The sequence below is a fragment of the Mustela putorius genome, unplaced genomic scaffold, assembly GCF_011764305.1.
Source record: "Mustela putorius furo isolate JIRA1106 unplaced genomic scaffold, ASM1176430v1.1 tig00003845_pilon_pilon_pilon, whole genome shotgun sequence".
Lineage (NCBI taxonomy): Eukaryota > Metazoa > Chordata > Mammalia > Carnivora > Mustelidae > Mustela > Mustela putorius.
The window spans coordinates 33,655,713-33,671,621 of record NW_025421998.1 but is presented as its reverse complement, the minus strand read 5'-3'; the positions used below and the strand labels follow the sequence as shown (position 1 = coordinate 33,671,621).

At 37.1% G+C, this 15,909-nt stretch overlaps 1 protein-coding gene and 1 long non-coding RNA gene across 2 annotated transcripts in view; both read left to right on the top strand.

The window, feature by feature from the left end:
• LOC123387003 overlaps positions 1–10,140 on the top strand; it is a 32,245-nt gene extending 22,105 nt beyond the window's left edge. Inside the window, exons 3-5 of the long non-coding RNA XR_006601313.1 lie at positions 1,529–1,689; positions 5,017–5,138; positions 8,958–10,140. This is a non-coding gene — a long non-coding RNA (uncharacterized LOC123387003). The remainder of the gene's footprint in view (positions 1–1,528; positions 1,690–5,016; positions 5,139–8,957) is intronic.
• A 2,326-nt stretch (positions 10,141–12,466) lies between these two features.
• Positions 12,467–15,909, top strand: FAM237B (family with sequence similarity 237 member B). Its single transcript, XM_045062686.1, has 2 exons — positions 12,467–12,552; positions 14,560–15,909. Exon 2 carries the CDS (start codon positions 14,563–14,565, stop codon positions 14,989–14,991), a length of 429 nt encoding a protein of 142 aa, XP_044918621.1. The 5' UTR covers positions 12,467–12,552; positions 14,560–14,562; the 3' UTR covers positions 14,992–15,909.

The window sequence follows — 15,909 nt, the reverse complement described above, 5'->3', positions numbered from 1 at the left end:
CTTAAATTAATAAGTAAGGAAACTACAGATGTTGGCAAGGATGCCAACAACACCTACACCGTTGATGGGAGTGTAAGCTGGTGCAGCCACTCTGGAAAACAATATGGAGGTTCCTCAAAAAGTTGAAAATAGGGCTACCCTATGACCCAGCAGTTGGACTGCTAAGTATTTACCGCAAAGATACAAATGTAGTGATTTGAAGGGGCAACTGTATCCCAATGTTTATAGCATTAATGTCCACAATAGCCATACTATGGAAAGAACCCAGATGTCCATAGAGAGATGAATGGATAAAGAAGATGTGGTGTATATGTATACAATGTAATATTACTCAGCCATCAAAAAATATGAAATCTTGTCATTTGCAATGATGTGGATGGAACTAGAGGGTATTATGCTAAGCATAATAAGTCAATCAGAGAAAGACAATTATCATATGATCCCGCTCATATACAGAAATTAAAAAACAGAAAATCATAGGGGAAAGGAGGAAAAAATAAAAAAAGATGAAATCAGAGAGGGAGACAAACCGTAAGAGACTTTTTTTTTCTTCATAAGAGACTCTTAATCAGAGAAAACAATCTAAGGGTTGCTGGAGGGGGGAGGGGTGGGGGAATGGGGTAACTGAGTGGTGGGCGTTAAGGAGGGCATATGATATAATGAGCAATGGGTATTATATAAGACTGATAAATCACTGAAATTTACCTCTGAAAATAATAATACATACACTATAAGTTAATTAATTGAATTTGAATTTAACAATTTGAAAAAAATAAATACTAAGGATGTTCTTCAGGGTAAAAAGAAATAAAAACATGGAAATTCAGATCTTAGCAGAGGATGGGGGGATGAAGAGCATTGGCAATTATAAGATTTTATCATCTAATGTATGTAGATGTAATACTTTGACAACTTTAGCAAAAAAGGATGCAAAGGTGAGTAAATGAACTCATAGTTTGCAAGATTTCTACATTTTACATGAATCAATTCAAAATTAACCCTAGATTTCCTGTGAAAAGTTAATATATATTGTGATCCTTATGGCAACCACTACAAACTAATGCAAAGAGGTAATAGGATCCTGGAATACATATTTATACACTTTCTATGTAAATTAAACTTAAGATTCACTTTTATTACTTAATGTCAACAAAATATATTCTACTAATTTTTTGACAGGGTTAAGGATTAATGATCTTTTTTCAACTTCTCTCCTGAAATTTTTCTTTTTCTCTTTTCTCCAGAGACAACATTTTGTTCATCTTTGTCTCTGTGTTCCTGAAAAAAATTATGCCTTCTTTCCCTTCAATTAGTCACAGTCAAGGAGTGCTTGTTTTCTCTGCAGGGTACTTATTTGTTTCAACTTCATTTCCTGCTCTTTCTCCCCAAGGTCATCAAATTACATTTTGATGAATACATTGTTATTTAGGTTTACTAGAAGCAATTGCAATTGTAGATGTTTTAAATTAATGTCTTTCATTATAATGAGTCAGAAAATTAATGAATTGAAAATTTTTTCTTTTTGTAGGTATTCAGCATTAGTCAGTCACCATGTCCCTGCTGTGTGTGGAGTGTTCTTCTAAATCCTGTGGGGTGTGATGATGGCAGTGTTTCTTGGAGAAGCATGTTGTATAAAGGAGAAACAGGATAAACACAAGTATAACAGAACTGCAACTAAGTGACTAGAAGGTAGGAAGAAGCATGGTGTGGTGGGCAGAATGAATAGGCTACCCACCTGACTCAACAAGGCAATCTTCACAGGCAATTCTAGAGTTTTAAAAGACTTAGGTGTACCTTGTGGAAAGTTGACTAATCTTCCTGCATGGACGGAATATTATGGATATGAAGGAGAAATCAGCTAAAGGGATTGACTGAGTGCCCATTTTATTACATGCCAGTCACTAGAAAAACATGAAATAAGGATGGTATGTTTTTAAACTAGTAGGGAAGTTAACACATTTTCATAGAAAAAAGACGACATAGGTAATATAGGTGCCAAATACAAGTATGAATAGATGCCAAGTAATGTAGTGAAAATGATCGCCTAACTGCAGAAGTAAGACTGAATTAAGTAGAAGGGACTTAGAAGTAGGGTAGGACCTAAGGTGACAGAAAGGGGGAAGGAGGTTCCCTGCCGAGCAGAGAACCCAATGTGGGGCTCAATCCCAGGACCTGAGATGATGACCTGAGCCGAAGGCAGAGGCTTAACACATTGAGCTACCCAGGCGCCCCTTATCATAGCTATTTTAAAATGTATTGTTAAAAAATAAAATAAAATGTATTGTTGTGGGAAAAAAATTTATTGTTGTGTGGCTGAGTTTCACCCCCGCACCTTCTTTTTGCCAGATGAAAAATCTTATTTCAAGACCCAATTCTCTTAGCCTTCTCTAAAGTGTTTGACCGACTGCAATCGTCTGGCTCTTGAATTATTTCCTCAGTTTTAGTCTGTTTGGGCTGCTATAACAAAATACGAAAGACTGGGTAATTTATAAATAACAAAAACTTATATCTGACAGTTCTGAAGACTGGTAGTCCAAGATCAAGGTGTCAGCATCGTTGGAGTCTAGTGGAGACTCTCTTCTGAGTTGCGGATTGCCTAATTCTTAACTGTGTCCTCATGTGGTGGCAGGCTGGGGATCTCTCTGGAGCCTGTTTTAGAAAACACTAATCCCATTCATAAGGGTTCCACCCTCTGACTTAAGCATTCCTCCAAAGCCCTACTTCTTCATGCCATCACCTTTAGGGGGTTAGGCCTTCAACAGATGAATTTGGGGAGGGACACAGACATTCAGACCATTGCATCATCCCTTTGTTCTGTGACACTGTACTGCCCTAGAGCTTGCATAGACTGAATGTTCTTTCTCTCCTTCCTTCATTGATTCCATTTTTAGTTCATGGGTCCTAAATTTAGGCATAGTCTTCCATCTTCATCTCAGCCATATTTTATCATTGTATATTCTCAAAGCAGTAATTAATTTTCTGTCAAAATAGAGACCTCTCAATTTAGTTATATTTCTAGCTAAGTGTTAGATAATCCAGAAAATTCAAAATCAATTCTAATGCAGTAAATATTAAATCAAATCTATCCCCCCCACTAATCATCTTCCTTCCATCTTTCATATTTGTTACTGTCACCCCCATAAGCAGGTAAGCTAAAAATATAAGTTTTCTTTTATTTCCATCTCAAATCATTGTAACCAGTCAGCCAGCTTTGTCTTCTGTATTTGAAATATATCATTCTGTACTATCCTAACACTTTTATTATATATTATTCCATAGTAGAAAAGAATATACCTAACATACATATTTTGGAAACTAATTATAAATAACTAGTGAATCCACAATTCACTGAAGCTTTTTATACATTCTTTCTAGATCTCGTTCCCTTGTGTACCCAAACCTAACCATTCTCCTGAATTTCATCAAGCCACTTTCTTATTATTAAAATTATTTTCTCACACATATTTGTATTTGTAAAGAACATAGGGTTTCATTTTGCTTACTTTTGAAATTTATAAAAGTGATTTTTTTCTTCAAACTGTTTTTTTTCCTTCTATTAAGAGTATAGATGTCTACTCATTTTATTTTTTTTTAAAGATTTTATTTATTTATTTGAGAAAGTGTGAGAGAGGGAGCACAAGAAAGAGAACACAGGAGCGGGGCAGAGGGAGAAGCAGATTCCCTGCTGAGCAAGGACCCTGATGCAAAGTTCAATCCCAAGACCCTGGGATCATGACCTGAGTGGAAGGCAGATGCTAAACTGCCTCAGCCACCAGGCACCCTGGAGTGCATTGATTTTCACTACTGAATGACATCCCAGTATGAAAACATATCACAGTTAATTTATCCATTCTCCTGTTAATGGCCATTTTGAATTATTTCCATATTTTCTGCTTTTATGAATGGTGCTAAGAACATCCCATTCTAGTTTATATCTCTTGGTGCACATAAGACTTTCTTCAGTGTATACTCCTGAAGTGAAAAGACATTGCAAGTTATATGGTTGTTCAAACTTAGAAGATAGTACCAGTTTGTGTTCTAGACTAATCGAACAAATTTATCCTCCTCTTAGCTGTGTAAGAGTCCCCTGTTGCTTCACGTGATGGTTAACTAAATCAGTAAACTTGACTGGGACATTGGGTACCCAGCTATTTGGTCAAATGGAATTTCTGGGTGAGTCTATTAGGTCGTTCTTGAATGTAATAAACATTTGAATTGGCAAACTGAGCAGAGAAGGTTGCCTTCTCCAGAGTGGATAGAGATCTCTTGGGGGGCTAAGTGGAACAAAAAGGGCCAGTGAGGGAGAATTTGCTCTCCTCGCCTGACTTATTGAGATGAGACATCATTGTGGGTATTTTTGTATTTTTTTTTTCTTTTCTTTGGACTGAGACTTACCCACACTGGCTCTCCTGGTTCTCAGGCCTTTGGACTTGGACTGAAACAGTGTCACCAGTTTTCCTGGGTCACCAGCTTATAGACAGCAGGTCATGAGACTTCCCAGCTTCCATAATCACATGAGCTAATTGTTTGTAACAAATCTCTTTAAATATGTAAAGTTACACACACACGTTTATTTCTTTTTTCCCATGTTTTGCTGGTGGACCTAAGATACTTCATATGCTTACCAGTACTTGATGTTGCCAGACTTCTTTAGGTTCTATAGGTACTAGTTCATATCTGATTGTCATCTTAATTTGCACTTCCCTGCTTTTATTGAGGTTATGAATATATTTATGCATTCATTCACTATGCTTTTTTATTTATGAAATGCCTAAAGCCTTTTGCTCAGTTTTCTATTATGATATTTGTGCTTTCTTGTTGATTCCATTGAAGACTCTTAGATCTTATATCCTATTTCTAATCTACTTGTGGTGAAATGTACTGCAATTATCTTCTCCCAGATTACAGTTATCTTTTATCTTTACTTATATGTCTTGTAGTTAACAGAACAGTAATTTTAATGTAGTTAAATGTCTAAAGTTTTTCATGGTTAACACTATTTGTATTTTGTTTAAGAAATCCTCGCCAACCTCGAGATCAGAAAGATACTCTTCTGAATTTCTCTTAATGCTAGAATGCTTTGCTTCTCACATTTAAGTTCTTCATTTACCTGGAATTGATTTTTGTAATAGAATGAGGTAAGAATCCACTTTTATTTTTTTCCATATGGATAACAAACTGTCCTAGCCTTAATAATTGAAAAAGCCACTGTTTTCTTACAGATCTACAAAACTGATTTTGTTACCTGCACAGTCTCCATAAATGTGTAGGGTCTGTTTTGAGGTTCTCTAATCTACTCCACTGGTTGATTTATTTATTCTTGAGCCAATAATACCCTGTTTAATTACTAGTGAGTCTTTCTCCTTCTTGTGGTTCTTTAAGAAAATCTTAGCTATTTTGGATTTTTATATTATCATACAACTTTCAGAATAACTTTTAATTAACTCTGTTGATTTTGATTGAAATTTTATATATTACTCTGGGAAGATGGATATCTTTATATGCCACATATTAGCTTTATTTTTATTTAGATTCTTTAATGTCTTTCTGTCAGATTTTAAAAGATTTCCATAAACAATTTATATGTCCTTGTTAAATTTCTTTCTTTCTTTTTTAAAAGATTTTATTTATTTATTTATTTGACAGACAGAGATCACAAGTAGGCACAGAGGCAGGCAGAGAGAGAGAGGGAGAAGCAAGCTCTCTGCTGAGCAGAGAGCCCGATGCTGACCCTGAGATCATGATCTGAGCCAAAGGCAGAGGTTTTAACCCACTGAGCCACCCAGGCGCCCCAATAAATTTATTTATAATTACTTTATATTTTCGTTGTTATTATAAATAGTACCTGTTTTCTAATTTATAAATTCTGTATTGGCTCATATATTGAGATGCAATGGATATTAGTAGATTGATCCTATATCCATCAATGTTACAAGATCTTACAAAACTCTCTTGTTAATTTGTCTGTGGATATAACTTATTTTATTATTTTTGAAACAAACGCTTATATATAGCATACTTACTATGTGCTGGGCACTGTTCCAAACACTTTATAAATATTTATTTAATTATCTAAGCAGCCCTATGAAGCAGGTTTATTTTTCATCCCCATTTTACAAATAAGGAAACGGTGTCACAAAGACATTAAGTAACTTGCCCAAAGTCACAAATTGTCATTTTAACCTAGAAGGCAGGATTTAAAACTCGGCAGTTGGTGTCTAAACTTCATGTTAAACCAATAGTTTTACTGCCTCTCTGGTAGGCTAAACAGTTCTGAATCTTTCTTGGCAGCCCTTTTACTCCCTGCCCCTTTTTATAAAACCTTTCTATGTAGGTATTATTTTGAATGTGAGCAGAGGTAATAGGCATCTTTGTCTAGTTACTAATTTTTTAAGAAATTTATTTCAGTGAGAGAGGGAGAGCACAGAGGAGAGGGCAGAAGAGGGAGAGAGAAATCCAAGCAGACTCTGCACTAAGCGAGGTGCCCCATGGGCTTGATTTTATAATCCTGAGATTAGACTTTAGCCAAAACTAGACCCTTAACTGACTGTGCCCCCAGGTGCCCATAATTCCTAATTTAAAAGAGAATGCTTTTAATGTTCTACCATAAGAAAGATGCTTGTTTTAGGGTTTTGGTGGATATGAGATTAAGAAAATTTCTTTTATTCTTACTTTGCTAAGAGTTACATCATTTTGTTTCTTTTTAAATCTTGAATGTGTTGATTTTTTTCAAGTGGTTTCTTCCTTTAATTTGTTTATATGGTAAATACAGTAATTGATTTTCATATGTGGAACTACTTTTGCATCCCTAGGATAATCCTAGCTTGATAGTGATATATGTTTTTATAAATCCTGCTGAATTTGGTTTGCTAATATTTTGTTCAGGATTTTTCTCTTTTTAATATTTTTTAAGTTATCTCTATAACCAACATAGGGCTCAGACTTACAACCTGGGATATCTAGATTCCCATGTTCCACCAACTGAGGCAATGAGGGGCTTCTGGGATTTTTTAATCTATACTTATTGGTGAGATGGGCTTCTGCCTTTACTCTTATTCACACTATATTCTCACTTTGTTATAATAAAATGAGTTTAGGAGCTTTATCTTTTTTTTTTTAATTTTCAGGAAATGTTTGATCCTTGAAAATTGACTGTAAAATCATATGAGCTTGATTTTTTATCCAGTGGGAAGATTTAATGTCTTTAAATGTCATTGACTATTCAGATTTTGCATTCTATATGAATTTTACAAATATATTTTCTAAGAATTTATTAATTTCATTTTTATTTTCAAATTTATGTTATATCATGTTCTTCATGGTCACATATCTTTTTAATTCTTTTTATATGTATAGATAAGATATATACCGCTTTTCTTATAATATTATTTGTACCTTTTTTCATTTTTTTCTTGGTCAGTCTCAACAGAGGTTGTCTGTCTTATTATTCTTTCTAAGAAGACTCAACTATTTTTTCCCTAGCTCATTGATGTGTACTTTTATAAAATATATTATCCTTTGGGGGTTTTTATTCTGTTATTTCTCTTTGAACTGTTAAATTTGGTTCCTTGTATCATCAATTCACAGTCTGCCTTCCTTTTTGCCACAAGAATTTAAAGACGTTAATTTCCTTTGAATGATAACTTCTCATAGGTTTTGATATGCTATATTTTTATCATACAGTTCTAAATACATTATAGTTGTCATTATAATTTATCTTAATTTTTATTTTTCAAAATTAATTTATTTTAGACAAAGTGAGTCTGAGAGCAGGGGTAGAGGGAGAGGTAGAGAATCTTTAAGCAGACTCCCTGCTGAGCACGGAGCACTATGCAGAGCTTAATCCCAGGACCTGAGTTGAAATCAAGAGTCAGATGCTTAACTGACTGAGCCACTAGGTGCCCCTATAATTGATTTTAAAATTTATTATTAAATAAAATTATTGTATAAAAAATATTTGTTGTCTTAATTTCCAAACATATAGAAATTTATGTTTTTGTCTTTATTTTTGAACTTTCTATATCATGGTCAGGTAACAAAATTTGAATGCTAACAGTTTTTGAAATCTCTTGAGACTTGCTTTTTGTCCATGAGACTAATTTTATTTTCTGTTGAGAGGAAATTGTTCTCTAACTGTATGTTTCAAGGTTCTATATAAACTTGTTAATTGTGTCATTCAAATCATCTGTACTTTTAGTAATTATTTGTTTTCTTAACCTAAAGTTCATTGAATCTTTCATTATGATGATGAGTTTGTCCAGTTTTCCCTCTACTTCTGTCAATATTTACATTATGTATTTTGTGGCTATGTTATGAGCTGTTTGTAAATTTAGAATATTTTTATCTTCTTCCTAAATTTCATCTTATATCATTATAAGTGTTCCTCTTTCTCCTTTATCATTTCTCTTTTATTTGGTATTAATAAAACTGTATCAGTTTAAAAAATTAACATTTGCATAATATATCTATTTCTGTTCTTTTCAAGTTTCCCTGTCCTTATTTTTTCTGTATTTTGTCTTAACAGCATATAGTAGAATTTACAATCTAACCTTATTGTCCCTTTTTAATTGATAAGTTCCATGTATATTTATTGTGATTATTATATACCATATATATTTATTGTGATTATTGATTTAGTTCTTCCATCTTAAATGTGCTTTCTACTTGTCATTTTTCTCTATGCTTTTTCTCCCCCTCTATTCTTGCCTTCTTAATTGAGATCCTATTTGTTAATCCCCTTTATTTCTTTTTAAAAAATATATATTCAACTTTATTTCATAAGAGAAATTCATTTAAGTCACATGGTGACTATAATTTCATGTCCTAAGCAGGCTTTGCCATTCTACTGCCCCCTTCAGACTGATATATGCACATATACACTATGTTGAAGAAAGGATTTTGACATGTGAAACAATGAGAATTGGATACTAACTACTCCATCATCTCCCTTCCTACAGCCAGCCTACACATTTCTTCAACTGTTATCCACAGACAGACAAGCTTTCATGAAGAGTGGCTGAACACCAAATAAAGTGACCATAAGATACCCAAATCCAAAGGAACCATTGGCAAATGTTGTGGAAGCAAGGATGAAAATGACGCCATCTTCCAGCCACTAAACATGAAGTACAAACTCTCATCCAAAAGCCAAGACATCAGAGCCATGTTGGCAAGGACAGCAAAGCATACAGCAGAACCCAAGTAGAAGAGTGACATCACTTCATCCCACAGTTATAGGCAACCCACTCACACATGTGTATTAAACGGGGCTCTTTATCCAGGACAAAAATAGGGCCAGGACAGGCCCTTGAAGAGCCACATGGAGAGGCCCTTCAAGGGCCTGTTAACAGTTCTGATAACACTTTGCTCTGAACTTGCCTGCCTAGGAGTTTGACACCTGGCTTGACACACATAAGGCAGTGTTCCAAGGTTATAGCTGGTGGAAAGAGATCTTATCCACACCCTTCTAGATGGATGGTCTGGAAGGTGCTTGGGGACTCTGTGTTAGCCAGTTGACCTCTGGTGGTCAACTCTTGAGCTCCCAGGCAATGGGCTCTCCACTAAGCCCCCCAGGGACTCCATCAGTCTAATAAAGACAGAGTGCAGAGTCAGCACCACACCTAAGAGATAAAGGTTCAACAACAGGCTTCACAGCTGAAAAGATCCCACTCCTTCGTTGAACAGAACAGTAGAGCTGCCTTAAACATCTTGAATTTCTTTGGATATTCTAGGAGGAAGGGTCTGGAGTATCCTGCTCATGGTAATTGTGTTAGAATCAGAAGAAAAGTCAGTTCTTCTCAAGTCAGTTGTTCAAAGTCAGTTGTTATCAAGAGAACAAAAATGCAGCCTGCAGTGAAGTACAGAGCAAGACCACCTACATTGCTCACAAATCAATCTGTTTTTTTAATTCAGGTTTTATTTTCTACCTGTTTAAAAGTTGTGTTCTTTATTTCTGTCATTTAGAAGTTACCCAAGAAATTTTACCATACTTATTTAGCAACTTTACAAAGTATAAATTCAATATCTGTATCTTACCTTTTACCATATGTACTTATCAATTAACAAATTCCAAATTTAGGGGCACCTGGGTGGCTCATTCAGTTAAGCAACAGCCTTCAACTCTGGTCATGATCTCCGGGTCCTGGGATCAAGCCTCAGACTGGGCTTCCTGCTTAGCGGGGAGCCTGCTTCTCCATCTGCCTCTGCCACTACCCCCAGCTTGTGCTCTCCTGCTGTCTCTCTGTCAAATAAATAAATAAAATATTTTTGAAAAATTCCAAATTTACTATCCATATCTCACTTTTTAAGCTTCCTTCTGTTTTTCTCCTCTTCCACCTTTTCCTTACTCTTTGATGCTTCTTTCTCCTTGATTCCCTTCTACCTTCCTTGGATGTTTCACTTTCTGGATGACCCAACAATGATATAAAAAATATGTTTGTCACCATTTAGATAGGTTCTATTTATGTTGTATCAGTGGACCCTGCAGAGTAATCAATCACATAGTGGATATTTTCTGTCATTGTCTTGACAGTAGATACTAAGAGTAGAACTTCTGGATCATTTTCAGATTTAAAAATTATGCCAGTTTTCTACCATGGTGATTATACTTACTAGCTGACACTCTTCTCAAAAGCATATGAAAGTGTTCATTTTCTCAAAAATTTGCTGAAGTATAATATCAAATGTGTTAATTTTTGTTAAAATTTAATTAGTGAAAACAAAGTATTATTACTTGAGGGTGAACATCTTTTTTCATATATACTGGATTCTGGTTATTACTCTTCAATGAATTGCCAGTTTGAATCCTTTGCTCATTTTATAGGAGTGGAATGCCTAAGATCAAGTCAAATTGGACAATAGCTTTGGTGGGTGGGAATTCTTTTTTTTTTTTTTTTAAGATTTTATTTATTTATTTGACAGAGAGAGATCACAAGTAGGCAGAGAGGCAGGTAGAGAGAGAAGAAGGAGGAAGCAGGCTCCCTGCCGAGCAGAGAGCCCGATGCGGGGCTTGATCTCAGGACCCTGAGATCATGACCTGAGCCCAAGGCAGAGGCTTTAACCCACTGAGCCACCCAGGCGCCCCCCGGTGGGTGGGAATTCTTTGAGAGAGGGAGGGGTTCAAGCTTCAGAGGGTTGTTGGATGTTGGATTAGGTAACTTATAATGTCTCTGCCAATTTTAGGAGTCCATGATTAACAGTGGACTGAAATGCCCAGAAACCTAGAGCTGAAGAAAATCTGGTGTAAGAGGGATTTGTGTGCATTCTACCTAATCAGTTAATGAATCACTTCTCAGTTCTGTTTTGTAGAGAAGCCGCTTATTAAGTTTGGGAGGGACATGAAAAGGCATTGCCAGGGCAGGACTAATGATGGCTATACTGTTAAGAGGAGGAGGGTAGGACTTTAGGAGAAGTGGACTTTAGGAGAACAACTGCTGGGAAATTGGGCTGTTGGGCTTGGCGCACTGCCTCAGCATCCCAGCTCAAGAACCCATGAGGAAAAGGTGACCTGCCTAAGGGTAAGTGGGGATAAGGCTTTGGGTTGATTTCCCATACGGCTCCTGTGATGACTGACTGCTATTGGAATCTGGGCATAGACGACAGACTTAAACACAAAGATAGTCCAAATGATGTGTCAAGGCTGAGACTGATGCACAATATTCAGAAAGATACTTAAGGGACTTGAGCAGAGTCTTCATTCTATCAAAGGTTAAAGAAAAGGCTCTTTTCAGCATTAAACAGTGTCTATTTAGGTAGAAGGGAAGATACGTTGCAAGTTTGTATGTGTTAGCATTAATAATTTAAATGGTACGTAGCTAGAGGTTAGAACCCATCAAGGAGGTTCACTTTAATAGGGACTATAGCTTTAGGAAAGTTTTTCTCCAGGTAGTAGAATAGGGCAGAAGGTTGGGTGGGTGGAGGGAGGAGATTCCTTTGGTATAGACTAGACTGACTGCTGTGGTGGATTTTCGCAGAGAATGGCAGAAATCAAGAGGAAGCAGAGAGAGCGAGGGATACCTGAGCCGTTGTAATTATAGAAATTCGGAGGAAGGCAGGACAGGAGCAGCGACCCAGTGCAGGGCGTGGCGGGTCCAGTGGGTCTCCAGTCAGGGAAGGTGGGCGAGAAGAGGGCTGGACCTCGGGAGCGTAGCCACCCACACTCTGCCGCCTCTTTCTCTAGAAAAGGAGCGTGGTTCGGGCTACGGGGCTGACCACCGCACCACCTGCGAGGCAGCAGCAGGGTCCGAAGCGCCACCTTCGGCGAGCCAGAGCCTCCCAGCCCCCCAGGGCGGTGGAACCGACACACTTTAGCAGGGAGAGCTCTAGGCGCTCTAGACGTCTGCTGTGGACCGCGCCGAGCGCGGCTTCCCGCCTTTCGCCTGCCTCCGGGGGTGGGTCCGGCTGGGCAGGGGATGGGCGCCAGGAGGTCTGGGAGTCGTCTGGTGCCCGCGCTGAGATCTCTTGTTCCTCCCAGGTAGGAGCCGCCGGAGACCTGCAGGGAGCTGACCGCACGCGGAACACCGCGCTGGACGCGCGCCTCGGCGCGGAGGAGAGGTACTCCATTCGCGCTCGGGTTTCCTCTCCCGAGTCCAGATGACCCACCCGGAGGCAGGAGTGTAATCTGAAATTCTTGTAGAAGAAAATTCTCAGGCCGCACCCAGTCCTTTTCTTTTTAAAGTCGTATCATAAATTGGCACTCTCCGCTCATTTGGGGGGGATCTGCAGTTTTCGACAATGTGAAACGATCCGAATAACCTAAGTTTAAATTTGTTTCTTTTGTCCCGTTATCCTAACTTATTTTAAGGGAGGTGTCAAACAGCAGTATATCAGTAAGGAGGTGCTGGTGAGTCTTCTTCTCCATCTGCAACACCCCCAATGCCCCCCTCCAAACCCCCGCTGCCCTGGCTGGCAAGTTTGTGTCAGGGACATTTCCAATGTCAGCCTGGGAGAGTAGCCCTGCGGCAATTCAAAGCCAGTTTAGTCCTTGATGTCCACTTATGTAGTTAGTTTACTGAGTGATCAGTTGGCAGGGAAACTTGTGCAAAGAAACATTAGAAAATGCCAAGATTTTGCCGAATGGCCCTGCACATATCATCATAGCTTATATTACCTTTATTGTCTTTGTGCTCCTTCAGTTATATATTTTAGTTTTCTCCAAACAGATCCTTAACAACCTGAGAGAAGCCAGGGAGCTACCAGGCATCAGTCCATAACAAATATTTTTCCATGAATAAATGTAAGAAGGATCAGTTACTTTAAAACTTGGCGCTTGGGCATCCAACACCATTTGGGTTAATAGATTGGTAACATCTAAATTAAAAAAAAATAAGTAAACGTCTTTTTCTCATGGCTACACATAGAATGGACTGTATTCTGATTCCCTTAGTTGGAATGTATTGTAGAAGTCTTGGATAGGGAGACCCAAGACCTGAGCACTTGCTGAACCATATCAGGAGTATTTTTCTAATTTGTAAAGGGAGAAGTTTGGAGCACATGCTTTTAAAGATTTTTCAGCTCTAAAAGTCTGTGATGAAATTAATCCATCACATCTTCGTAAACATGTTTTGGGTTTCAGTGACTCCTGAAGACTATCAGAAGGTTGGTTAAACAAATCGTAACTGAATTTTTTCAAAGGAAGGTCTGAGAGTCAACAACTTAGAAGAAAACCAACAAATACATAGTAAGCAAATTTGGCTTGATCAAAACCAAACACATATATATTTACGAATTTTTAGGTTTAAACAGATCATTAATTGAATCATTTTCTTTTTCTTTCTTTCTTTCTTTTTTTTTTTTTTTTTTAAAGATTTCATTTATTTGTCAGAGAGAGAGAGAGAGAGAGCAAGCAGGGGGAGCGGTAGGCAGAGAGAGAAGTAGGCTTACCACTGAGCAGGGAGCCCAATGCAGGTCTCAGTCCCAGGACCCTGGGATCATGCCCTGAGCTGAAGGCAGATGCTTAACTGACTGAGCCACCTGGTATCCAAATAATTTTCTTTTTAACTTAAAAATACTTTCCCTGTTTTTTTTTTTTTTTCTAAGAAACAAAGATGAACATTGGAGAGGGACAGGAAAAATAAAGTAAGATAAAAACAGAGCAGGAGGCAAACCATAAGAAACTTTTTTTTTTTAAAGATTTTATTTATTTATTTGACAGATCACAAGTAGGCAGAGAGAGAGAGAGAGAGAGAGAGAGGAGGAAGCAGGCTCTCCGCTGAGCAGAGAGCCCAACTCGGGGCTGGATCCCAGGCCCCTGGGATCATGACCTGAGCCGAAGGCAGAGGCTTTAACCCACTGATCTACCCAGGCACCCCACCATAAGAAACTTTTAAACACAGAGAACAAACTGAGGGTTGCTAGTGAGGACGTGGGTAGGAAGATGGGCTAAATGGGAGAGGGGCATTAAGAAGGGCACTTGTTGGGATGAGCACTGGGCACTGTATGTGGGTGATGAATCACTGGATTCTGCTCCTGAAACTGGTGCCACCTTGTATGTTAAATAACTTGAATTTACGTTAAAAAATTAAAACTTAAAAAAATTTATTACTTTTTTTCCATGTATAGACAATGGGTTTTGCCACAAGAAGATGGTTCTACCTACCACTGGGCTGCATGATGTTGATCAATCTGATGAATGCTGATTTTGAATTTCAAAAGGGAGTGCTTGCCAGCATCAGCCCAGGCATCATGAAAGATATTGATTTCCAGTGCTGGAATGCTTGCTCTTTGACGTTGATAGATCTCAAGGAACTCAAGATACAGCACAATGTGGATGCTTTCTGGAATTTCATGTTGTTCTTGCAAAAATCCCAACGGCCTAGACATTATAATGTCTTCTTAAGCATAGCTCAGGATTTCTGGGACATGTATGTAGACTGCTTGCTTTCACGATCTCATGGAATGGGCAGAAGACAGGTGATGCCTCCCAAGTATAATTTTCCACAGAAGGTAACAGGAGGTAATTTAAATGTGTATTTAAGAGAACAACAGGTTTAGTATTTTAAAAAATTAAGTATTTAATCCTTATTTGCTAACAAATTTGCCCAATTTTTTCTAACAAGATTGACTTTGATTTTCATTTTTACTGATTATGTATTATTAGAAACTGCAGGATCTGATATGCAGAGATCTAAATTATCTTGAGATATAATGCATTTGGTAGATCATTAAAATTATTACCTTATTTTCTCCATGGATAGTTAGTTCATAAGAAAACTATTTAATACCACAATCATTCCCATTACATTTATTGAAGAAATTTTAAACATAGGACATATAGTTAGGTTTTTAAATTTTTTTCAATAGGATTATTTAAAAGGAAAACATCTTAAGAGTCACATTAGAGTGACAATAATTTCTCCTCTCTAATATTATAGGACTGGATTTTACAAAACATGAGTTTTACGTATGAGAGAGAGAACGTGGAAAAGACCTCAAGCAAGGGGACATCAACCTGAACATTTAATCTGTCAGTATTTCTGAGGTCAAATATTTCCTGCAGTATTTATCAAAATTGTTATTTCTAATTCTTTAATATTTATGAAAGTTGTATTTGTGTTGCTGTGTAAGTGCTTTATGGCTTTTGAATTAGCATTTCTGTCTTTTCAAGTAATTTGTCAATTTTTTTTGGTCAATAATTTTTTATTTGGAAGGCATCTTTGTAAAGCATTTTTAAAGAAAACACTTAAAATGCAAATGCAATATATTTTTAAATACAGTAGTCAATGGAGTAATGCTGTAACTAATTTTATAAGATATCTTATACATAATGTTGACTTTAAAACTGTGCCAGAATTAATGCCAGTATTGTCCTAAAAGGTAATATTTAATCTTGATGTAATATACCAAGTGGCTTCTGAAATGTGCATTTTATCACCAAGCCATCCCTTATATTAAAGTGTTTTTCTATGCATT